The 26274-nt window shown below is 48.2% G+C and overlaps 1 protein-coding gene across 1 annotated transcript in view; it reads right to left on the minus strand.

Moving 5' to 3' along the window:
- Nucleotides 1-25297, minus strand: part of MBD2 (methyl-CpG binding domain protein 2) — a 62827-nt gene extending 37530 nt beyond the window's left edge. Inside the window, exon 1 of the mRNA XM_054987313.1 lies at nt 24804-25297. Within this exon, the coding sequence (XP_054843288.1) occupies nt 24804-24919 (116 nt within the window). The 5' untranslated portion in view covers nt 24920-25297. The remainder of the gene's footprint in view (nt 1-24803) is intronic.
- Between the last annotated feature and the right edge of the window lie 977 nt (nt 25298-26274).

Here is a 26274-nt window from a genome sequence, read left to right on the forward strand (position 1 = left end):
ACTTGTTTCCCAAACGTGGAGGCCCCAATTAGGATTGGGACAGTGCAGGGGGAGAAGGAACTTCAGTCCATATTCAACCTGTAATGTTAAGCTCAGACCTTAGATTACATTCCCATAATTTTAGTATCTACATGTAGAAAGAGAGGTGGCCAGCTACTAAGCCCAGAGCCTGCTCCAAAACAACGTTAATAACATTCGATTTATATACCACCCTTCAGGACAACTTAATGCCCACTCAGAGCAGTTTACAAAGTATGTCATTATTATCCCCACAACAAGGTGGGTGGGTGGAGCTCAGAGAGCTCCAGAGAACTGTGACTAGCCCAAGGTCACCCAGCTGGCTTTAAGCGGAGGAGTGGGGAATCAAACCCGGCTCTCCAGATTAGAGTCCCACGCTCTTAACCACTACACCAAACTGGGTCTCTTTACCTGGCACCCGGTGGTCATGCCAAGTTTGAGCCACCTTCCGGCCCAACCTTTTGCTTGTGGTTTTGCTTGAAAGGAAATGTGGCAATGACTCTTTGTTTAAGATGTGTGCATTTCACCCAAGTTTTGTTCTTTTACAAGAGCTCTAGAAAGCCAAAACTGTGCCCAACTCTTTAGGAGACCTTTCTGGAAATATGCGCATCCTTTAGCCTTCCCTCGCCATAACTGATGATCCTTTCCTTTCCTTTTCCTTTCAGGCTCCTTTGCTCCAATGATCTTGATCTCATAAAATCTGAACACACGAGCCCCATTAGAGCAAAACCCTTTCGTGGTAACCGGCGCCAACTTTATTAGAGAGCCTCCTGACCGTCCACACGGTTGTCAGATTGCACCAGCTCTTGGTTTAGTCTTGGGAAAATAAGAGCATCTACTGAGAACATGGAAGGTTGCCAACTGTGCTTGAAACAAATGTATTTACCAAGGTGCATTTGGGGAAGTCCTCAAACAATGTCAGCGAGACAGATTCACTCTTTGCAGCGGCACCGTCTTCAGTGTATTTGTTTTGGCATTTCCTTTCCTGCATGGAATATGTGAAGTGGGAAGGACAGACAAGCATGTCCAAATACTTGGAGACACATGAAGGACATATTCTTGGCTCCTGCAACTAGCCCCGGTTCCCCGTTACATATCTCACAGGCATTGGCAGGATGGTTGGCCATCAGACTAGTCAAAACACATCATCCAGTCTTTTTAAAACACTGCAGCGACTAGAACAAGGGAGGCGTTTCTCATCAACAAATCCGATACTTAAGCTCATTTCAAAAACATACTGTGGAAGGAATTAACTTGCTAGAAATTGTAATTGAACGCTATTCGCTTAACAATGTCAGGTCGGGTGTAAATATGGACAATCCACGGGAAAATTCTTCTACCGGACTGCTTTCCTAGAACACCTGAATCAATCTCAATTTCTAAAAAAAAAAAAAAAAATTAAAAATGAAATTGAAAATGAAACCCTGCCCTTGAGTCATAGCTGACTTATGGCGACCCCTGGTGGGGTTTACATGGCAAGAGACTAACAGAGGTGGTTTGCCATTGCCTGCCTCTGCAACCCTGGTGGGGTTTTCATGGCAAGAGACTAACAGAGGTGGTTTGCCATTGCCTGCCTCTGCAACCCAGGTCTTCCTTGGAGGTCTCCCATCCAAGTACTAACCAAGGCCGACCCTGCTTAGCTTCTGAGATCTGACGAGATCAGGATCTCCTGCGTGATCCAGATCAGGGAAAAGTAAAATCAAATAACAGGAAAAAGAAAAGCAGCCAGTGTGGTGTAATGTTTAGAGTGCTGAACTTGGATCTGGGTGAGTCTGGTTCGAATCCCCCCTCCGACACGGAAGCTCATCGAGTGATCTCGGGCCAGTCACTCTCTGTCGGCCTAGCCTACCTCACAGGGTTGTTGTAAAGGTAAAATGAGGGAGAAGAGAATGCTGTAGGCTCTCCAACAGGGGGCCTCAACAGGGAAGAAATGCAGGGTATACATGAAGTGAATATATACACATTAAAATCCAAAGTATGTTTTTAAAGAGCTGATATAAGCGGGCAATCCTCTCCATTTTTCCCACTGGGTAATACCTTCAGACCTTGCAGGCAGCTGGTAAAAGATCCTAGGGGGCAAGCAGCCCATATTTTTCCCTTTGCTCACAAGTGACACCAAAATGACATAAAAATGTAAACTGTTGCCCATCTGAAGAAGTGGGAGCTGTGGCTCACTTCTACTGCTACAGACAGATGAACACGGCTAACCATCTTGATCTGTTGCCTATACAGTGATATTCTTAGACCAGTGTATACCTGACAATATTCTACTGCTGCTAGAAGAACCTAGGAGTTGCCCTGTTAGATCTGACCAGTAGCCTATCCAGTCCCGTATCCTGTTTCACACACTGGCCAACCAACCAGGGCAGAGAGGCCTCCCCCGTCCCCGAAGCTGAATTCTAGCACTGGCATTCAAAGGCTTACTGCTTTTGAACATGGAAGGTCCCCTTTAATCACCACGGCTAGTTGCCATGGATGAAGCCAACCAAACAGGCAGTCCGTTGGCCAGCCAAGGGACAGCATTTGGTTTCTGTCAACTGGCCCATGTGCCAGCCTTAAACTGAAGCACGTACCTCTCCTTTATACATTTCTCGCAGGAAGCATTGGGAGTCAACGCCAGATGCCTGCTGCAATAAAGACTGAGAGCCACGCTACAAGTGACGCCTGACACAGGTTGGACACTTGTCAGCTTCCCTCAAGTTTTGATGGGAAATGTAGGCATCCTGGTCTTACGGCTTAGCTCTCCATTTAATTGAAGTTTACAACCCCCCCACACACACACACAGTGAAGGGGAAGGGGGGTGCCCGGCGAGAGCCTGACGCCTGCACTCCCCTCCCAACCGCATGTTCTCCCTCCCATAGACTGCCGATCTGTCAACTTCAATTAAATGAAGAGCCAAGCTGCAAGACCAGGATGCCTACATTTCCCATCAAAACTTGAGGGAAGCTGACAAGTGTCCAACCTGTGTCACGCATCACTTGTAGCTTGGCTCTGAAATTAGCCCTGTTTTGCCATGGACTTTTTTAGCAGATGGCCAGCTCGAAGCCTACTCGCTCACCAGCTACGTTCGCTGTATACTGAAAAATTCAAGAGCCGCTAACAACATTGCAAAGTCTGTATCGAGATACTGCCTTAGATGACCCCGAACTCAGAGATCAGAAAAGTCTCTCGTTAGAAAAACAATTATGGTGCAACCAGATGGTGCCATATTACATAGCTCTGGCACCGTTACTATCTGCTTGCTCTCTACATATAGTTTTTTTCGGTTCCATCTCCAGAAGAAAAAAAACGTTGCCAGGTCTATGTAACGTGGCACCATCTGATTGTACGATAATTGTTTTTCTGTTCTCTGAGTTTGGGATCATTGATCTCTGTATTTTTAATCCACCCTTCCTCCAAAGACCCATGGCATCCGTGGGTCTCCCTTCCCCGTTTTAATCTCACAACACTATGATGAGCTGGTCGAGGTTGGAAAAGAGCAACCAGCCCGAGATAACCTGACACGTATCCATTGCAGGATGGGGTTTTAACCTGGGTCTCCCAGATTTGAGTCTAACATGTGAACTATTATACCATACTTGTTTTGTTGGGTGGAAAATTTAATGGGAGAAGGGTAGAATTTCCAGGACTTTAGAAACGTGAACTAAGAAGAGGAAGAAACTGGAGTGGAACCAAAAAAAATGCGCTAAGCAAAAGAATCCCCTCCACCAACTATTGGAAGCTACAGACAGGTGATAAATACCGTGTGTGTGGTATAGTAGTTATCATGCTGGACCAGCATGACTCAGGATCAAATCTCCGCTCGCCTGTTAAGTTTGCAAGATGACCACAGGCCACTCACACATTCTTTCTCAGACTAAGATATCTCACAGGGCTGTTATGAGGACAAAGCAAAGGAAAACTATGTAGGTTAACATGAGCTCCTTGAGGGAATGGCGGGATTAAGAAAATATAACAGGTCATCAAATGAGGGGCTGGTGTGCCCATTTTTTCACCTAGGAGCTCAGACCAGCACACATTTGATTTTCACAACAACTCTGTAAGGTAGCTACCACCAACATACCATAATTTGTTCAGAATTCCCTGATTAAGCACAGATTGGATATTCTTCAACTCAGTTCACACATTCATAAAGCCTCAGGGCTTCATTCACACGTCTCTCCTTTTCTCTGCACAGTTACTGGCAGCTGAACGGACTCTGTTGAAAAATATTACTATTAAGATGATACGAAGCCATCTCAACGATCCATCCATGGGGCTAGAACTGTAATGGCGCACCCACACTAGTAAGCTATTACTCCATGCTAGTCTCATCAAGCGACAAACATGCGTATGTGAAGCAAACATGAGACAACCAGATCTTGCGAGCTCCTTGCATGTGTGAACCAGCCAACAGAAACTGGTAGGGGCTCCTCCATGTTCCCAAAATGTCTTCTGCAGCTGTGCCAAAAGTGTTTCCAGAAGCCTATGCACCTTTTTACCAAAATGCAAAACGTGTTCAGCATTTTAAATGGAACATGGGCTTAGAAATTAACACCCAGACTGCAAAATATGAGGTTTTATTGTTTTTGCAGTGTGGCTTTGAACTGCACAACAAAGCCATATACTTAGGAGTCTGGTATGAAGCGGTGCGACTTTGCAAATGCGCCACACTTGTTGGCTAACAGGAAAGAGTCAGAATGAAAGTAGCTGAGCCTTAATATAGCTCAAAATTAAACCGAACTAGGCGAGTTCTTGACACGTCTATTTAACTGAACTAGGCGAGTTCTTGACACATGTCTATTTCAATCCATAAAGAACTGTAATACACCAGGAGGTGGGGACGTTCCCTTAGATTTTCTGACAAAACCACCACCTTTTCACAGTACGTTCAGCATCCACATGCAGATTCAAAGAGAAGTTTTAGGCCTACCCAAGGGCTTGACCACACACAAACCCACACACAAAAAGTACAATTTGTGGCTTTTGAACTGCAGACATCTGGGCAATGAGGAGATGCTTTTGCAAAGCCTTTGCAAGTGAACCCAGACATACATCAAAGAGGGTTGCCGTGCAATGTATGTGCTTTGAGGTCTCTCTCTAATGTACATAACAGTGAATCTTCTGCTACGGTCACACTTCCTTTTTTTTTTTTTTATAAATTTTTTTATTTTCATAACTACAAAACACTACACCAGACTATCACAAGGAAAGGGGAGAGGGAAGGGACAAATGGGGGTGGAAAAAGAAAAGGGGGGGGAATGAACTACAAACACTAAACACTACACTTCAATGTTTCCCTTCATACTGTCATAATACAAAAATAGCTCCATAGAATAATGATGGAGTGGTTAATCATACAGAGAATAAACATTTCAAATTCTGATTAAACTTTCCTCCCCCTTCTAGGTCCCGGACGCAATTCTCTCTGTGCAACCGCTGTTGCGGTGCTCTCCTCCTCCTCCTCCCCCCCCTCCGGCTCCTCCTTTTCTTCGTTCTCGGTGCAGCAGAGTTCTGGGTTTTTATTCTCAAAATCCTTTAGTTGATCTTCTGATAATATCTTATAGGCCTGATCTTTATATCTGAACCATATTCCTTCCGGGAATAACCATTTGTACTTTATTCCATGGTCCCTCAGAAGAGCTGCAAACTTTTTATATTTAAAACGCCGTTTCCGGACTAGAAATGGAACGTCCTTCAAGATCTTGACTTTCAAACCCATAAAGTCCAAATCCGCATTGTATGAGTTATATAGGATGGTGTCCCGAATCTTTTTAGATGAAAAGTCAATAATGATCTCACGAGGCAACTGTCGCTTTGTTGCATATTTTGAAGAAGCCCGACGGACCTCCAAAATGGCGCTTTTAACCTCTTCTTTAGTCGTCCTCGCGGGTGTCGCCAGTAGTTCCGAGACCAAATCCCACAGATCCTCATTTTCCTCCTCTTTCACGTTTTGGAGACGCAAAATTGTCTGCGTTCGTTCCACCTGTAGCCCGATCAGCTGGTTCTCCACCAACTTCAGCTCCTTTTTTGTAGCCTTCACAAGTGACGCACTTTCCAGAGCAGACTTTTCTGCCTCCCCCGCTGCTGCCTTAATGGTTTTCACCTCGCTTTCAATTAAGCCCACCCTTTGATCAGTTTCGTTCAGCTTGTCAACAAAGGGTTTTATGGCTTCCACCACCGCCCTGCGCACCAACTCTTCGAGCGACTCCCCCTTCAAAGTAGCCGAGATTGACTTACCGAGAGCGGGACTTTGCTTCCTTGCTGCCATTTTGGGGGGGGGGGGGGCGCCAACAAAATTCTGGAACTCAACGAAGGGGAAGAGCGAGTCTTCTTCAGATCAACCTCTCCTTCACAAACGCTTGTAAAACAGAAGGGATTCGCTTGTTTACAGGCTTCCGCCTGTTTCTTTTACTTGCCGTTTCTCGTTGCCCGGCGGCACTCGAGGCGCCGCGCACATCTGCCGGCCTCCATAGGGACAAACGGGCAATTCCCCCCCCGCATTGATTTCGGGGAGTTCTTCCCGCCGCGTCCCGGACCCTGGCTCCCTCCCTGGGAGTCCTGGGGGCTAATCCTTGCGGATCAGCCGCCCGGTCAGGGTGCCCGGTCGTTTCCTCCCGGACCAGCCGAGAGGAGCATCCGGCATGGCTGAGAAAACGAAACCGAATCCGCTACGGTCACACTTCCTGTGGGGAGGCAGTGGCGGCAGCAATGGCAGGAAGCCAGCCAAGCAGGCAGGGAGAGGAAGCAACCCAATGTAAGGTGTTCTCTCCGCCTAATGTCTTGCCTGTGCCCTTGGCATGCTATCCACACTGCAGAATGCTTTGGGCCCCGCTGCCTCTTCTTTCCCCTTTTCCCCTTGAGGGGCAGGGACCCCTGAAGCCGTTTGCTTCTTAATGCTGTCGCTTCCTCTTGCAGCCACCGAGCAACATGACTGCAGCGTAATGACCTTTGATTCGTTGATATGTTACAGCGCATTAAGAGAGGGAGTTCCAAGCATGCCCACTGCACCAAGAGCCACAAGGTTGAAATTCACCACATGACATAAAGAGCTGATGTACCAGCACACCAATTCCAATTCTCCTTGGGTGCACAGATCTAATAGTGTGGCTACTCTGGATCCTGTTCATCTATTTACGATAGACACAGAAGCAGGGGCGGGGGGATATGTGTGCAACGGTCAAGCCTACCAAGCAAAATCCCAAACAGAGGGATTAATTAAAGGTTAAAAAATACTTTACAGTTTTTTCTTTTGGTTCAACAAAGCTCACTTTTTCCAAGCATTTACAAGCATGCCAGAAGTCTCTTTCACAGTGACGCTGAATATGGTAGCCAGCGTGACAACGCCCACCCAAACCGCTTGAAGTGACTGAATGAATATTGAGGGCTCAAAATGATTAAGCTGCCATAGCCAAGGACAACAGCATATGAGCTGATCACGGGGGTCTGAATCATACGCATGTCTGGGTTATAGTTCCAGAGGTCCCCACCCACCCACCCCAACCCAAAAGTTCTGAGGATTTGTTAGCCCAATTCAGTCAACCACAGATTGAGGGTTACAGTTACTGCTATGCTGAACTTCTTTGGAAGGCCACACTTGAGAGGAAGCAAGGAAGATGGGGCATCCTTTCCACTCCTGCTAGCATGGTCAACTGCCCCAGAGGCAATTTTCTGCGCCCCTCTTTTTGCTTCTAGTTTTGCAACTGAAGGCTCACATCATGGCCTAGGGGCATCCAATTACAACTAACTAGACTAAAGTTACCTCTTGTCCCCAGTTTTGGGAGGGCTGCTGAAATCTCTACCCCCTAACTCGTCCTATGAGCCAGTTTGGTGTAGTGGTTAAGAGCGGCAGGATGCTAATCTGGAGAACCAGATATGATTCCCCATTGGTTGTTGTGGGTTTTCCGGGCTGTATTGCCGTGGTCTTGGCATTGTAGTTCCTGACGTTTCGCCAGCAGCTGTGGCTGGCATCTTCAGAGGTGTAGCACCAAAAGACAGAGATCTCTCAGTGTCACAGTTCTCCAGTGTCTCCCTGTGACACTGAGAGATCTCTGTCTTTTGGTGCTACACCTCTGAAGATGCCAGCCACAGCTGCTGGCGAAACGTCAGGAACTACAATGCCAAGACCACGGCAATACAGCCCGGAAAACCCACAACAACCATCGTTCTCCGGCCGTGAAAGCCTTCGACAATGATTCCCCATTCCTCCTCTTGAACCTAGCTGGGTGACCTTGGGTCAGTCACAGCTTCTCGGAGCTCTCTCAGCCCCACCCACCTCACAGGGTGAATGTCGTGAGGATAATAACAACACACTTTGTAAACCGCTTTGAGTGGGTGTTAAGTTGTCCTGAAGGGCAGGACAACTTAATATATATAACTGAATGTTGTACATAAACTGAATGGTGTTGATGTTATTGTTGTTGAACAGGTTTGAAGGAAGAGACACCAGTAATTACTTGAACTGTTTCGAGAATCCACAAAAAGAAGTTTGGGGCCTTTCTTGAGGAACAATTATTTTCCACACGCTCGTCAGTAAAGCCCACCACCTCTGAGCCTATGATTTTAAAGGATGCCTGGTTAATCCCCTTTCTTCCAATGAGATTGCACAATATAACAGACACAGAAAGTTCACTGGGGGAGGGAGGCTGTGCCAGCCTCCGCTGCCAAGCCCTGGGCTCTGTTAACAGGGCTCCGTTGCCAGCGCTGCTTCCAAAGGCTGCCTCTATAACAAGGGATGCAGGAAAAGTGCAACCCAATATCCCAAAGCACCGGATTTGTTCAGTCAGAAGGAACCAAGCTTGAAAGAGAAAACTTCTTGAAGTAGAACGGCGCTTTCAAGCTTTACTTCGCTCTTGCCAAATCTCATTACCTAGCAGTCAAAACACGGCTGTGGAACCAGCTCAAGTTACCAATACCTGGGAAGAGCATGAAAAAAGCGCGTCAGATTCCAGCGCCAGCAACTGAGAACAGGCAGCGACGGTTCCAAGAGAGGCAGGTGGCGCCGTACTCAGTCGCTAATCTTCAACGGTGGGGGGGATCAAGGCCCAGAAAAGGGCCATGAGCCAAACCAACGAAGGTCTCGCCTGTGACACCAGCCTTTTCTTTCTCAAGGTACAAGAAAGGAAAGAGAGAAGAGTCACGAAGCTACACGTGACATAAAACACCCACGCAATATTTAAAAAGAGGGGCCAGGACACCCCCGGGGAAGCTGCCAAGCCCCCACAGCAGGTGGAAAAGATACAGGCCTGATTTTGATAGGAAAAACAGGCCTGATTTTGATAGGAAAAACAGCTACAGGTGATTTTGATAGGAAAAACAGCCTATGGATAAAAGACTCCGCAACCCCTCCTTGCCTACCCCTCTGCCCCTACTGCATCCTCTATCAGCAGCCATTTATTCAAACTCAAGATTTGGAGGGGGCAGAATATAAGGAACTCTGGCCCACAGAGAGATTAAATGGGGCCCAAGGCACGATTGCTTTGTGCCCACTGCTGGCAGGACATCTCCTGCTCCCAGCAGGCCTTTCCTGCTGGCACTCTAGCAGCTAAGAGGAGAAAGAATTTTTTTTTTAAATGCCATCAGCAACAGTGTTGCATCACTTCCAGGAAAACCCGGAAATGATGGCATGCCATTGCTGACACATACACCCCGGTCTCCTGCTGGTTGCCAGGCAACCCTAGCTCATGGACTTTAACAAGTGCAGAGAACAGGAAATCTTAACTCTTCTCCTCCTTCACCAGCTATCATAGGATCATAAAGTTGGATTAGATGGTCTCTAAGACCCCCTACCCAATGCAGGAACAGCCTAAAGCATCCCCTACAAGTATCCGTCCAGCCGCTCCTTGAAGACTGCCAATAAGGGGGAACCCACCATATCCCTAGGCAGCTGATTCCACTGCTGATTTACTCTTAACGTGACCAAGTTTTTCCTAACTCCAGCCGGTACCTTCCCTTCTATAGTTTAAACCCACTGTTTCAAGTCCTGTCCTCTGTTGCAAACAAGAACAGCTTCCTTCCCTCCCCTCATATCAAAACTACAACAGCCCTGCACTCCTCTTTTCTCTAGAGTAGCCAGGAGCAGGGGGGCAAGATGGTCCTAAGCAAGATTTTAAAATAGCAGAGCAGTCTCGTATAATAACACACGAGTGGAAGCGTCGAAATTAAGAGACGCCTAAAAGAATTAAAACTAACCCGTAAACTGCTAGCACGTTAGGAAAAACTATACTTGTATAAGACCCATGGCTTAAGGGGGCAAGCTGGAACGGGGGGTTTGGAATGTACCTTCTCTTTTTAGGGTACAAGGCATCTATATCCCATGTGGGGAGAGGTATATTTTGCTAAAACCTTTTTAAACTTATGTTTTAAATAACCAAATAAATACAGTTGTTTAAGTAGATCCCGCTTTGCAGCTTCCAACTGTTGAAGGCTTCGGCTATGAACTTTCCAGGCATAAAAGTTCCCTGCTTGTTGATACCAGTTTAAATGCGGCTTTTTCTCACGCTGTTATGCCTTGCTGCTGGGTTAAACCACAATTAGCATTCAATATATTCAGAGCTGTTTCGCAAGAGCGGGCCCTTCATTCAAGACACTCATGTCTGTAAAATAGGCATCAAGCAACAAGCCCCGAGCTGCCTGGTTTTGCATTTCATTTCATTCCTCTTTTTTGGCAGAAAATCTACAGCATTGCTCAGGGCCCTGGATCAAATATGTGCGTAGCCGTTTTCCCACATGGAATCTCAGAGCAAGATTTCATTTTTGTCATTTTTTAAAAACACATGTACAGTCAGACATGTTAAAATTAGTTCAGAAAGGTTCCTCTTTCAGCATTACTGGAAAAGCTTTCTGCATAACTTGTTTCTCAAGGTATTGTAAACTATTACAGCTGTAATCCCAAGAACGCTTTCCTGTTGAATCAAATGGGACTTGCTTCCAAGTAGAAAGGCCTAGGATTGTTCTCCTAGCCCCCATTCTGAAATAGCACCCACGGCTGAAAACCAGCAGGAGACTTTACGGGTGGAGGGGGGCCTTGCTGTTGTGGCATCACCAGCGAGGCAGCGATGCTACTTCCAGTGCAACGTCATCTTGTAGAAGCAATGCTCTAGCACTCGCTCCAAATTCTATGGTTCAACCATAAGGTTTTGGACAAATGATAGAGCGTCGCCACTACACAATGATGTCACTTCTAGGTTTCACCGGAAGTAATGCAACAGTGCCGCCATAATGCTGATCACCTCCCATTCCCCCCTACCATTGAGTTGAGTGGTAGTGGGAAGAGCTGTCAGGAGACGGGAAGTCTCCTACCAAAGGGGTCCACAAGCTATAATGTAGTTCACCTTAAAAGAGTGCGACTTGGCCGGTATGTATTGCACAACCCTGTGCCAGTACAATATGATGTTTTGGGTGTACAATTCAGCACCCTGAAAAGCTAAAAAAGTCGCCTTTACAGCCGACTGATTTCCATGGGAGAATTAAGCACATGCTTAACAGTGAAATCCTAAGAAGAGTTACTCCAGTCTAAGCCCACTGAAATCAGTGGGCTTAGACTGGAGTAACTCTGCTTAAGATTCCACTGTACATCTCTCCTATTGTACACAATTTACAAAAGTCTCAAATTTAGGTTAATCAGGTTACTAGCTCTCACAGAACCATGCAGGGGGGAAGGATGTGGTTGAATATGATCTCCTTACTATTAATATAGGTCACATAATCCAGTCTACCTTTTAACATGTTCAAGATTTATTCCATCGCATATATAGTCATATTTATAAGAGCCAAAGCAGGCACCCTGAAATCAGTGAGAGAATTTGAGGCTGGGGACCTTCAGCCCTGGATTCACCCTTGACGATAGGAATTGACAACCTGGGCTCAATGCAGAACCAAATATGGCTCTTTTAAAAAAGCAAATTGAAATATTAACAGTTAAGGTACATTGGAGAGGGAGGAGAGAGGCTAGAATAATATGAAGGGAATAGAAAGCAAAGTTTTTTATGAGACTAAAGGGCATTTTAAAAAGCCAGTTTGGTGTAGCAGTTAAGAGCACGGGACTCTAATCTGGAGAACCGGATTGGATTCCCCACTCCTCCACTTGTAGCCAGCAGGGGGACCTTGGGTCAGTCACAGCTCTCTCAGAGCTCTCTCAGCCCCACCCACCTCACAGGGTGATTGTTGTTGTGGGGATAATAATAGCATACTTTGTAAATAATAGCATACTTTGTACTCTGAGTGCACATTACGTTTTCCTGGGTGGTATATAAGTCAAATGTTGTTGTTGTTGTTATTTACAAGAAGCGAAACAATAAAGGTCATCGAAGCGCAAATGTGCAGATTTATGCCTCTGCACTAAAGCAACCCTGCAAGTTTCTCCTCAGTATATTTATTCTTCCTTCTGAGAGCCACTCTTAAATACTCACAATCACCAGTATTTGGGCTGCATAAATTTTATGGATTATTTATAAACTTATCAACTATCAGTAAGGTTAAGTTGTTTAGCTATGATTAGGTAAATGGGCTTTCTGATACTGGCTCTCTGTTGATCTCGCTCTGAATTTTGATGTAGTCTGGCTCTTCGGCTACAACGGGTCCCCAACCTTTTTGAGGCTGCAGGCACATTTGGAATTCTGACACACTGTGTTAGGCGCAGCCACAAAACGGCTGAGCCAACTACAAAATGGCTGCTACGGCTTCCCTTCAGTCACATAGTAAAGATCCTTGTGCTGCTTCTGGCAAAGCAGTGTTTTTAAAACTCTGCACAACCAATCGATTCTCCAATGGCCAATCAGAAGCCAGGCCTGGCAAAAGCCTCACCTGGCCCCACCCACTTTCTAAAAACACTTGGCAGGCACCAAGAAAGGTGCTGTCGGGCACAATGGTACCCACGGGCACCACGTTGGGGACTCCTGGGCTACAACATCGGCAGAGTATGTTTTTACCATAGAGTTTCCAGTAACTTCTAGAGGGGTACAATTTCACTTCCTGATTTTTCCCAGAAGTGACATCATGCCATTCCTCTCCCCCCACTCCAGTCTCCTGCTGATTGCCCAAACTGGCCTGGCAATCCTAAGGACTATCAACCAATTAAAAGAATCTTTAATACGATTAATTAATCTGTTACAATATAGTTTAATCCAAGTGACCATATTATTCAGACCAAGGCATAGAGAAGAGGAAAAATAGTACAAGACAGTGGTACAATTTAATGAAAAAGAGCTGCTGCTCCTTGTCAGAAGGAAAAGCCATCTTTAAAGCCATCTTTAATTCTTCTTCATTCTATATTATTGCAATTCACCAGGATCGGAATCACTTAAATATAAAAAAGTGTCCTTAACCGGCAGTTCTTCCAATTAAAATTTGCCTCTACCAATCAATACAGAACAGCATTCTTGGATTAACCCAACTGATTAAAGATTTCAAGCCAATAGGGTGAGGGGAAAATACATAAAATGCCTATCTAGAGAATCTTTGCTTAGACAGTATTCCCAACTCACGTTTTAATAACAGCCTTTGATAAGCTAAATCTGTAGAACTAATCATTGTTTCATATCTGAAAGCTGGGAAATTCTGTTTATCCTATGCTACATTGCCTTAGGGCTCTATACTGTGCATAATACACCCCTCCATATGATGAAACCGTATGGAAGAATTATATTGGGCAAGCCTAAAAAGAAAAAAACTTCCAAAATGCAAATGATACCGATTGCACCACACGAATCTTTTGAAGTCTAGCTAGAGCTGCAGCACTTACGTACAAACTCCTTCTTGGCTGAAATGGCTGCTGTGGCCTCCATTTCACTTGCCTCCCCCCCTAACTACAAAGCCCAGGGAAGATCGAACAATTCCCCAAGCAGCATTAAGATACTGACAGTGCGATGCTAAGCCGAGTCGATGGGGTTAGGGGCATAACTCTGTTTAGGAATGCACTGTGCATTTTCCTCAGGCCCAAATCTTTAATACCACCTTGCAAGTATATGAGGCCCAATGGGTGCCAAGCTACGTGCAGAAAACCTCCTTCTTCCGAAATGTGGTGTAGTGGTTAGAGTACTAGACTATAATAACATAATAACAACACTCGATTTACATAATAACATTCAATTTATATACTGCCCTTCAGGACAACTTAACACTACTCAGAGCGGTTTATAAAGCATGTTATTATTATTCCTACAACAATCACCCTGTGAGGTGGGTGGGGCTGAGAGAGCTCCGAGAGAGCTGTGACTGACCCAACATCACCCAACATTCGATTTATATACCGCCCTTCAGGACAACTTAATGCCCACTCAGAGCGGTTTACAAAGTATGTTATTATCATCCCCACAACAATCACCCTGTGAGGTGGGTAGGGCTGACAGAGCTGTGACTGACCCAATGTCACCCAGCTGGATTCAAGTAGAGGAGTGAGGAATAAAACGAGGCTCTCCAGATTAGAGTCCTGCCGCTCTTAGCCAAACTAGCATCTGGGAGGACCAGGTTCGATTCCTGGCTTTGTCACGAAAGCTTGTTGGGTGGCCTCGGTCCAGTCGCAAACTTGCAGCCTCACAGGGTTGGATGTGAGGAAAAAACAGAGGAGAGGAGAATTGTGTAAGCCACCTTGGGTCCTCATTGGAGGAAAAGGCAGGGTATAAATGAAGTAAAATAAAAGATAAATAAAATAAATTTTACTGTGCTGGGCAGGATCACAGCATTGCAACCAATTTGGTGTGTCAGTTAAAGTGTCAGACTAGTATCTGGGAAAACCAAGGTGGGAATCTCCACTCTGCCATGGATGCTCGCTGGGGCACCTTGGCCCAGTCACACACACTCAGCCTGGCCTACCTTGCAGGATTGTTGTGAGTATAAAATAGAAGCACAAGGAACATTGTAAGCCTGAGCTGCTTTGTGGAAGGGTGGGTTTTAAAAAATGTAATTAAAAACAGCTGTGAAAGAAGAAGATCTTCGGTTCCACAGCCCTCCTATAGAAATAAATGCAATCAAATTTTGTAGATGATTTTGTAGATAATTCAAGCGCAGTGGCGGAGAGGGAATTACAAGTAAGGGGGCCCCTTTTGTCCCTTCATTTCCTCTGCAACAAATCCCCAGTTCCCCCTCTGCTCACCATTTTTACCGCAGAAAGACTTTCCCCTCCAATTGTGATCTTTGAGGAGGCAAAGAAGTAAGGCCTTTTTCAAACCAAAAGCAGAATTTTACAGGGTATTGAAAGACCCTCTCCCACAGGCCCAAGTCCTCCATCATCACCTTCTACTCAGCAGGACTTCTTTAAAAAATGTGGAACTATACACAAAATGTTCAGTTCCAGAAGGAAATTATATTTATTTACTTCATTTATACTTTGCTCTTCTCCCCAACGGGGACCCCCAAAGCAGCTTACCTCATTCTCCTCTTCGATATTTTACCCTGACAACTGCCCCATAAGATAGCTTAGGCTGAGAGTGTGTGACTTGCCCAAGATCAGATCAGTAAGCTTCCACGACTGAATGGGGATTCGAACTGGGGTCTCTCCTAGATCCTGGTTGGACACTCTAACCACTTCACCGCACAGGTGTAGCACAGTTCCAATGGAGCACCTGGGCAGTAAGGCACACAAAATAAAAATTACATTGCTGAATATAAAAAGTGATTGTCAAGCGAAAAGGTGGACTGATTCCGCACACGTTGGATAATGCACTTTCAATGCACTTTATCAGTCGTTTGAGGTGGATTTTTTGTTCCGCACATGAAAAAATCCGTTCCAAATGATCTATAAAGAGGACTGGAAGTGCATTATCCAACATGTGCGGAGTCAGCCGCTGAGAGAGTGGCCTACAGTCCTCTACAACCTCAGATCCTAACCATGGTACCTAGGAGACCTTTACCTGTCAAAAAGTCATTGCCTGCATCCTCCACAGGTGTCATAGCAGCGTAAACGACAGAAGTGCATCCCAGCCACATACTACTGTGTGGTTCCAAAGTTACCTTTTCAAAAATCCCTACTGTCCAGGGAATGCATTCTTCCACAAACACACATTCCTGGACCAATACAAGCACATTTCTCTGTTGCCAGGGGTTATTCCTGCATAGATAAGGAGCATCCACGTGCAATCTAATTTGACAACCAGCTCCCTTCTTCAGATACCGCTAGAATGTGAGTCCATGTAATAATTTATTACATCTTATGAGCTTCCGTGAGTCATCGCTTCAGATACGGTATCTGGAAAAATGATTGGTGACTCACGAAAGCTCATACTCTACCACAAATTTCGTCAGTCTTATAGGTGCCACTGGACTCTTGCTCTTTTCTCCTGCTACAGACAGACTAACACGGCTACGCATCTTGATCTATTACATCTTAGCCTGCAAAAATTACATGCACTTGGAAGTGAGCCCCACTGAACACAAGAGGTCTTCCCTGTCCCAGGATTCGTGCATGGAAACAGACTGCCACGAATAAAAGTGAAACTTCCTGTCTTATCAATGCTGATGATACAGCTGCGGGTTCCAACATTTCCTATTTTCAGGCAAGCTTCCCGGCAGGCCTGCGTCACAGAGGGCAGGGCCAAGAAGTGGTGCCAGGCGTCGGCCAATCACATGTCACCGCATTTACATGTGCCTGGTGGCCTCGGGTCCAATACACGCAGACACAATGACCAAATCCGAGGGTTTCGACTTGGGGGGAAAAACAGAGCTTTGACAGTGAGACATTTAAGAGGTGCGGCACAGGCATCTTTCTAAAGAACCCGACAGCTGTGACCGACAGACAGGATGCAAACGTTCCCCTTCCCAAGAGAGCGGGGAGGGGGCAGACGAAGTCCAAATGCCTTTGCTTGCTAAGTACAACCAGCGTTTCCCCACAGTAAACAAAGCGAACAGGAGGGCCTTTTCACAGTGGCTCATTATAGGCCATAGCAAAGGATTCGGGGCAGAGAAGGAAGACAGGACGTGACCTACAAGGACATGAAAGCCCAGAGGTTTCTATTTTTTTTTCCTCCAGCAGAAAGAAAACATGGAGATTTGCTAATTTGGTCTGCCTCTTCAGTCGCTGTCGAGTCTCCGTACAGTATTTACAGTTCAGCTAGTTAAGGTCTTAAAAGCGTGCTCTCTCGCGCTAATTGCATAAGCCCTTTGTTGAATTTATCAACACGTTTCACAGGCGGTTCTTGGGAAAGCAGCAATTGCATCACAAGTCCACGTCCACCTTCTCTGGGGAATATGCCAAACTCGACCAGAGGTGGGCAAGTCAGAGCCAAGCTACAAGTGACACCTGACACAGGTTGGACACTTGTCTTCCCTCAAGTTTTGATGGGAAATGTAGGCATCCTGCTCTTGCAGCTGTAATGGAGAGCCAAGCTGTAAAACCAGGATGCCTACATTTCCCATCAAAACTTGAGGGAAGCTGACAAGTATCCAACCTGTGTCAGGCGTCACTTGTAGCATGGCTCTTAGGGGCTGCAGCCAGCCTGCAGGAGCTTTTCATATGGTACCTGAGTGGCATAACTATTTGCCAGGAGAAAGGGACCCCCAGACCACAGCCCTGGCTAGTGGGCCAAAAATCCTGGGAAATGGTTAAACAACTGGCAGGGCACCGGAAGCAGTAGATTAAGGAAGTGAGCCACACCTAAGTCTCAGTCCACTCTGGAGATCTAAGTTGCATGCAACCCCTTCCTTTTTCTAGCATGAGCAAAAGTGACATCCAACAGGAAGAGCTTGGAGCCCTCAAAAGCGGGCGGATGCCCAAACGTGGCCCTCAGGCCCAAAAAAACTGGGCCAACAGTTTAAGTTTGAGAGGGGTTGCCCTGTGAGATCAAGAGAAGAAACCTATTTCACAACCTGGGCAGATCCAAGGCTTTTCTACTCAACAGACAACTGCAACCAATCCCAACTCCCTGGCATGTTTGCCTGTCTGATACCTATGTTCACTAAAGCTTTTGGGGAGGTGGACACTTCAAATACCTTTATATCTAGAGGGAAAAAATGTAAAGTGACTCCATGAGTCCAAATTAGAGGCAGTGATCCCTAGTCTCCTGCCCGTTTTTATCCCTCCCCTCTTCCAAAGAACTCAGGGTGACACAGACGGTTGTCCAATCATTTTTATCCTCACAACAACTCTGTGAGGTCTGTTCAGCTGAAAGAGAGTTAACGTCTCATAAGGAGTTTCTTGGAGAAGGCATTAGGACCCGCTAGTGTAATCCTCATCAGAGCTACGCACTTCTAGGATCACTGAAGTCTGCTTCGGATTGTGTTCTAACTTTGCAATCCTAACAGACTTCAATGGGCTTACAGAATCATAGAATTGTAAGGTTGGAAGGGATCTCTAGGGGCATCTAGTCCAACCCCCTGCACAATGCAGGAAATTCACAAATTTCTCTCCCACCACACACCCATTGACCCTTACTCCATGCCCAGAAGACAACAAAACACCATCAGGGTCTCTAGCCAAACTGGCCTGGGGAAAATTGCTACCTGACCCCAAGGTGGCAATTGGCCTTACCCTGGGATGTAAGAAGGGACCATGAGACTGAGAGCGGAACCACAAGTGACAAAAGGCACAGATTGGACACTTGTCAGCTTCCCTCAAGTTTTGATGGGAAATGTAGGCATCCTGGTCTTGCAGCTTGGCTCTCCAACTGCTGTCCAACGGACTTTTCAACTGTCACTTGTTCAACATTCCGCCAAGCTGCCTACATTTCCCATCAAAACTTGAGGGAAGCTGACAAGTGTCCAACCTGTGCCTTTGTCACTTGTGGTTCTGCTCTAAGTAACTCTGAGAAACTCTGTTTAGGATTGCACTATGAGCCATCCAAGTGTGTCACTCTAATTGCTGCGCTGTACCAGCTATCAATGTGGTCATATACTGGTTAAGAGTGCCGGGACTCTTATCTGGAGAACCGGGTTTGATTCCCCACTCCTCCACTTGAAGCCAGCTGGGTGACCCTGAGTCAGTCACAGCTCTCTCGGAGCTCTCTCAGCCCCACCCACCTCACAGGGTGATTGTCGTGGGAATAACATACTTTGTAAACTGCTCTGAGTTGGCGTTAAATTGTTCTGAAGGGCAGTATATAAATCAAATGATGTTGTTATTAACTGGGGGAGGCATACGTTGATGCCTGGCCCCCTCAAGGACATTCCAAACCTCTTCACCAAACGTTCAGCTCCTAGTTTTATAACATAACCAAGATGGCCGACAAACACCTGATCATACCTGTCCCTTCTTTGCTAGCAGAGCTGTGTGTTCAGCACCTAGGACTACCTGACCATCTTGCAACACAACAGCTTCTCTGCCGCCACAACTTAAAAAGCCGCCCGACAGGCAATCCAGCCTTGCAGATCTTGATTTGGTGGGTCCTATCTCATCTCTCAGCCCCACTCTGGTTCATTTAAATCCATGCTGCCCCCACTTCTCCATTCATATCACTTTAGAGAGTCCAAAACACTTTCGATACATTATCTTGTAAAGGATTAAAATGGGAAGCATGTACAGTTAGTCAGGATTTTTAGACCCAGATTGCAATTGAGAGGTGAAGCTGCTATTGAGACGGGGAGAGGGGAAGAACTGGCTTCATCTCCCAGCACAGGCACAAGTTAAAACGGGGCTTTCCTAAATCATAACTCACAGCCCTTAAGCTACGGCACCCCAGGAGACATGAGGAAATATCTTCACTACCAGTGTACACCACTTCTGTATCTTCTTAGCAGGCATGGCTTCCCTCAAGAGATCCTGGGAACTGTTCGCTTGGTCTGGGTGGGGTGGCCAAGAATTTCCCACATAGCTCTTCTGTGGCAGCGTCTGCCAGCTTCTGCTCCCCCCTCTCCCAACACTCCCTGCCAACTTCCAGAGTTCTCTGGAGAGAGAAAATTACTATTATTGTGGCACTGACCCGCACAGAGCGCAGGCACAACTACCATGAGACAGTGTTGCTGTTTTCCTGACTGGAAAACCCAGCGCTAACCTTCTTTTAAAAGGACACGGAGAGACACCTGGGATGGCGCTAGGGCTTAGGAGTGGAGGGGGGAGGGAGAAATTTTAGTTTCTTTGCAGGGTGCTCTGGAACAGCACTCACCACCCTCTCGCAGCAGCCTGGCACAAATCTAGCCACACATAGTCAGAACGGCATGTGTACCAATGGGCATGCACAAAACTGGCCTGCCGTTGGGTCTGCATACAACTGAATCCACATGTAAAGGAGCTACAAAGACAGCATGAGCAGCGGTTGGCAAACCTGCCATGGTTGTGGACATTGGCCCTGAACTTCGGAGCACAGGGGAAAACTTTAGAGAGGGGGAAAGGTCAGGGAGCTACCTAGTTGGGGAACATTTCAAGGAGAAAAAGGGGCACAGGGTTGGAAATGCAAGAGGGCTGGTCAAAAGCTGCTGCTAGCACTTCCACTATAGTACCAGAGCCACAGCCCCTCCTACTTTGGGTTAACTCCGCCCACAATGGAAATGCAGGAGAATGATTGGTCAAAAGCTACTGCATTTCCATTACGGTGCCCAGGCCACAGCCCCACCTACTTTGGGCTAACTCTCCCCACACTAGATGCCGTGGAGTTTACTCAACCATGCACTTCCTCGGACAGAACGGCACTTCTGTTTGCAGAAGAGGGAGTCATGATTTCCACCGGTTCCTTCTCCCACTACTGCAGACTCTCCCCTTTGCCCCCCCCCCATGTTGCTCCTGAGGGTTTGCTGCACCTGGAAGGAGAAGTGGGCACATCTTCAGAGGCTGCACATGGCTGGATACGCCCCAGTATAGTTGGGAGTTCTGCCAAAACTGGGCAAAGCGACATCAGCCTTTAGGAGCCACACCTGTGTTGCGTGCAGTGCTCAGCAGTGGTGGAACAGCTCTCGCTGGGCTCTCCCTCCTCCTCCCACCCTTGCCTGCACCCGCCTCCTATCACTTTGTGGGTCACTAGAGGACAAAGGTAGGCAAGGCCCAAAGAAAGGGAAGTTTCCCTCCGAAGTAGCACAAGCCTCCGGCCCTGACAAGCTCATTCTTAAAGGAGCACGGAATGTGCTAGGATCAAATGCAGCCTGATCCTCAAATGCCAGCAAAAAGGATTTTGGAAATGAGCAAAGACAAATCCGTGACGGAAACGAACTGTGGCTGAGAAGTGAGATGGAAGCACACTGTTCCCCTAACCCATTAAGCTTTTAAAAGTTTATGTCAGCGTCCTAGCTACTTGCATAATGGATCCAGGAGTGGTCAGAACTTGCCACTCATCAGAAAAACAGCCGCAGTGTATCAGTTTCTGCGCATGAAAGGAGCGCGGCAGAAGCATGGGCCTACAGTTATCACCTGCCTTCATTGCTTCCTCCATATAACTAGGTACAGATTTGTTGGGCTACCCTGGGGACATTTTCAGGTTACTCTTTCTGTAAGTGTTGCACATGCGGGCAGCGAACATCACCTGTGCCTATGCAGAGGGGAAACAAGTTACACGAGTCTCGTTCACAGGCAATTCAGTACACCAGGATGAATTCCACAATACCCAGAGTTGAACCGCTCAGACATTACGCAAATTCCTCTATAAAAACTGAGACAGGAGATCACCTCTCACGAGTGCTGTAAGGGTTACGCTTTACAGAATTCTGATACAACAGAAGTCACAATTTTACGTAGGAGAGTCCTTTTCGAGGCTGCAGGAAGTGAGACCCGAGAAAGAAATGAGAAGTTCCAGATAAGTGGTTTGGGGCCTTGTTGCTATGGTATGATGGCGGCCAAATCCCCCTCTTGCTAACTCAGTTCCCCATGCATAAAACCTGAAAAATACTGTGTCATTCTAAACCCTGTAGATTTTTAAAATCCATATTATGAAGGAAAAAAACTACAACACAGCATTTTGAGTAACTTTCCCTGGATTTGTGGCTTTCTTTAAAAAAAGTTATTGAAGTCTGTGATTAGTAAGGAGGGGGCAACTGAGAGAAGCTTAACCCTTTCCCTACTAGCTATTCTTCCTCCCCAAGCTGTCCCCACCCTTCCCTAGAGTGAAAAATATTGAGACTCTTGTATTTTTTCCCTTTGTAAAAAGGGACAAAAAAAAAGCAGAGGAAATATTTTGGAAGAATATCAGCTGGCAAAGAGCTAAACACCCCTCTCCCCACTTATCCTTCCACCGTTCCTAACTGCAGCTTCCAAATGTTCCTTTTCATTAAAAAAAAGTCAGAACAAAGTTATGTAGGGCTGTGCATAACACACAGCTTTGGTCTTTAAACTCACAGGAGGCCGCAAGGACAACCTCAAAAAAAGGGAAAAGCTAGAGAGTGAGAAACAAGTGTTCACGCTGAGCAACAAAAGCAGTCCCAGCCACAGTGGCAGAAGAATGCAACGTGGCAGCAGAAGAAGGGGTGCGGGGCAGTGTCACCTGGGAACAGCCAAGAATGGGGAGGGAGGTGGAGTGAAATTGGCAGCATCTGGAGGTAACAGATCCACGGGAAGGAGTCGATGGATGGACATCGGATTGGACCTTTTTCCTTGCAGGAAACAGAGGTGGGACAGCCTGTCCTGGGGATAGGCTGAGCAAGAACAGAGGAGTGCCGCAGGGGTACGCAATTCCCGTCAGGCTACCTCGTGTGTTCTAGGCCCATAGTCTCAAGCATGGCCTGAGCTCCTGGGCATGGGGGCTGTTGCATGGAACAGTGCGTTGCAACACGTTGTCACATTTAGGCTGCATTTGTAACTTTTTGCCGTAAGCCTGAAAAGCGGGGTACGCGTTTTAAAGGTGGAACACAGCAAGGGAGTGGCAGGGGTTAGTGAAGGATGGAAGTGAGCTGAATGGTGCTAGTATGCGGTGTGGGGAACACACCATTTGGGAAAACGGGTCAGGGGACCCAGAGAGGGCCATTTATCTTCTGCTTTGTCCCACTTTCTGGCAGTGATATCATCCTGTGGGCGCTATGTCACAGTAGCTCTTTGTGACATACAGGCCAGGCCAGAGTCCCTCCTACAAGAGAGGGGATGGTACCATACTGTGGACTCAAGTCCCTTCCACATTTCCCTCAGAGAGCATGGAGAAAGCTAGGGTTGCCAACCCCCAGGTGGGGCCTGGAGATCTCCCAGCATTACAACCAATTTCAAAAGTACAGAGATCCTCTAGAGAAAATGGCTGTCTTAGCGGTGGACATGGACTGTGGCATTATATCCTGCTGCAGTCCCTCCCCTCCACAAGCCCTGCCCTCCTCAGGCTCCACTCCACACCTACAGGAATTTGCCAACCCAGAGTTGGCAAGCCAGTCTGCATTTTTCAGGGGCAACCATCCTCCAGAGAGAATCAGGTCAGGAGAAGTGGGGGACGCATCTCGTCACACGCCCTGATCCGGTTGTACAATCATGCTCACCACTGAGCAGATCTTGAACAGCGCATCCAGGGGCATTTTGCACAAAACCCCACCGAACAACATTAGCATTTAAGAGCGGAGCATTTCTCCGGCAACTTTTAAACAACACGTTTTCTTTTCCTTGCCAACAAAACTGTGAGCAATGCTTAGCACACCACAGAGAGCCACCACGAGGCGACACTGCTGCTTAAAAGAAGGGCAGGGTGAGAGCCAAACAAACACCGAAGGGTGGCAAAACTATCTGGTCAGAGAGCTTCAGCTGCCAGATCCTGCCCTTAGGCCTCTGATTAGTCATCCAGACAGACAGGTAAGCAAGGATGGCGGGCTTCCAGGCATAAGAGCCGGAAAAGGCAGTTCTTTAGAAGCTAAGAGACTGAAAGTACAGGAAAGATGGGACTGGGGTTTGGGAGAGGAAGGCACCCAAGTCGTAGGGCTCAGGGATTGGTACCCGGAAGGAAAGGGAGGAGGCGGCGGGGTGTATTATCATGACTGGCCTACCCTGCATCTTATGCCACCCCTCCACCCACTCACCCACCCACCCCGCCCCAGCAGCAAAGTCCAGCAACTCCACACTACGCAGACACCACTGGAGTTGTCAAATCAGAGATGTGGTGTAAATTTTCTGGGAAAGAAAAATCTAAAGAGGCCTTTGGAAGGGACACACACACACAAACATCTCTTCCTCCAGGGATCTTAGGACAGGGTCCATCGTTCTTCCTTCCCCGTTTTATTTTCATAAGAACATAAGAGGAGCCTGGTTGGATCAGACCAGTGGTTTCATGAAGTCGCTAAGCAGAGTCTCTCCACATTGCTAGTCCTCATGAAGTTAGGGTTGCCAACTTCAGGCTGAGAATTCTTGGAGATTTGGGGGTGGAACCTGGAGAGGATGGAGTTGGGGGGAGGGAGGGGTCTCAGCAGAGTGCAATGTGGCAGAGTCGTTCCTCCAGAGCAGTCATTTCCTCCAGGGGAGCTGATCTATGTAGTGTGGAGATCAGTTGTAATTTCGGGAGAGCTCCAGACCACACCCGGAGGTTGGCAACCCTAAGTCAAATGGGAAAGTCCGACTCCACACGTGCTGGGGGAAGTCACAGACTGAAAGTTCCGTCTTTCTTGCAGAATCCTCTACCGCCCAAATGCGTGGACTCGGCGCCTTAAGATAGATAGGAAACAAGGCGAAGGGGAGGCAAGGCGCTCTGCCCATGTTCAGAGGCACCACCGCCTATCTGGTTGGGCAGCCAGGCGAAACATGCTGCCGGGAGGGGCGGTGACGCCGAGTCTCTAGCCTTCCAGTTCGTACTTCCGGAGCTGGGTAGGGTTGCCAATCTCCAGGTGGGGGCTGGAGTTGTCCCGGAATTCCAGCTGATCTCCAGGCCACGGAGATCCCGGGAGAAAACGGCAGCTTCGGAGAGTGGCCTCACTGGAACAGCTTCTCCCCCCCCCCATCCCTCCCGGAATTGGCAACAGGCAATCGGGACCCAAGCGCCCTCCCCTCGGGGCGCACCTGAAATAGTAGACATCGCTCTTGCCGGCGCTGAGCCCGGACTTGCGGATGACCTCCTCCTTCTTCCAGCCGGGGGGCAGCGCCGGGCAGTCCACCCGCTTGCCTCGCTTCTCCATGCCTGGCGCTCCCGGGAGCCCGAGCGGAGGCAGAGCGCGCCGGCCGCGGCCTGCTGGCCGGCTCCCCGCCCGGGGCGCGCGAGGGAGCGCGGGGGGCCGCCCGGCGAGAGGAGCGCCCGCGTCCCCCCCGGCGGCGCCCGCTAGCCGGAGCCCGTCGGGGCGCCCGCCCGGCTCCCCTCGCCGCCGCCTGCGCCTCCGCCTGCGCCTGCGCCTCCGCGGCACTCTCCCGGGTCCGGGCCGGCGCGCGCGCGCGGCTCCCCTGCTGCCCGGTGGCGGCGGCGGCTCCGGCTGCTGCTTCCGTAACTGAGCCTCGGAATCCGTGTCATCGGCGCTCGGAACCTCGGGGTCATAGAGCCCGCGCGGCGCAGCCCGGGGAGGGGAGCATGACGGCACGCAGGCGGGCGGGCGAGCAGCCAGCGCCCGCCCCGGCTGCGCCCTCGAGCCCGCCTCTCCCCTCGGGCCAGCCGGGGCGGAGCCGGCCCTGCCGACCGCGCCTGCTGCCAGCCTTACGCTCCCAGCCCGGGCGGCGCTGCTGCTTTCCGGGCGCGCCACGTGGGGAGAAGTGCCCTCCGCGCCCGCGGGGCTCCTGCTTCGGCCGCGGGGCCGTGGAGCTGGGTCCGGCTCGGCTGCGCCATCGGGAAGGGCGGCCGCTGTCCTGCACGTTGGATAAGGCGCTTTAGCGATCCTTTGCACGCGGGTTTTCCTTTGCGGGACTGGAAAATCCGTTTGCGAGCGACTGCTAAAGCGCATTGAAAGTTCAATGGAAGGGCGTTATCCAGCGTGTGCGAAAGCGGTCAGCCACCCAGTTGTATTCTATTGCAGGGTGTAATCTGCCTTGGATCTCAGGGAGAAAGACAGACTACCGATGATGATGATGATGATGATGCACATAGGGAGTGAAACGGGGAACCCACGCAGGGATGACAGTGGCCGCAAAGGATGGAGATGGGTTAAATGGAATGCAAAGGAAAGGCGTGAAGGTTGTTAAAGAAGGTGGACTTAAGGGTGGGTCCTCCTCACATATGGTGGGAAACTGCTGACATTTCCAAATCATCTTTATGTTTTGCACGCAAAGGCATGCTTTGGCCAAGGCAGCTGTCAACACAATTCTCAAGTTGCAGCCCTGTGCAGAGTAAGGCCTTTTTTTGCACCGGCGATCTTTGCTGCTTCTGGCCCCATACCTCTTCTGGTTTTCTTCTGAATTCCGGATTATTAACTCCCCCTCCAGTTTTCAATGGGGGGTTTCAAGGGTTCTCTTCCAAATTTTCTGCCTGCAGTTAGGAAGAACCGCCACATTGGAATCTGGAGGGGGAGTTAATCGTCAAGAATTCAGAAGAAAACCTGAAGAGGTCTGG

The sequence above is a fragment of the Eublepharis macularius genome, chromosome 8 (assembly GCF_028583425.1).
Source record: "Eublepharis macularius isolate TG4126 chromosome 8, MPM_Emac_v1.0, whole genome shotgun sequence".
In the NCBI taxonomy this organism is placed as follows: domain Eukaryota; kingdom Metazoa; phylum Chordata; class Lepidosauria; order Squamata; family Eublepharidae; genus Eublepharis; species Eublepharis macularius.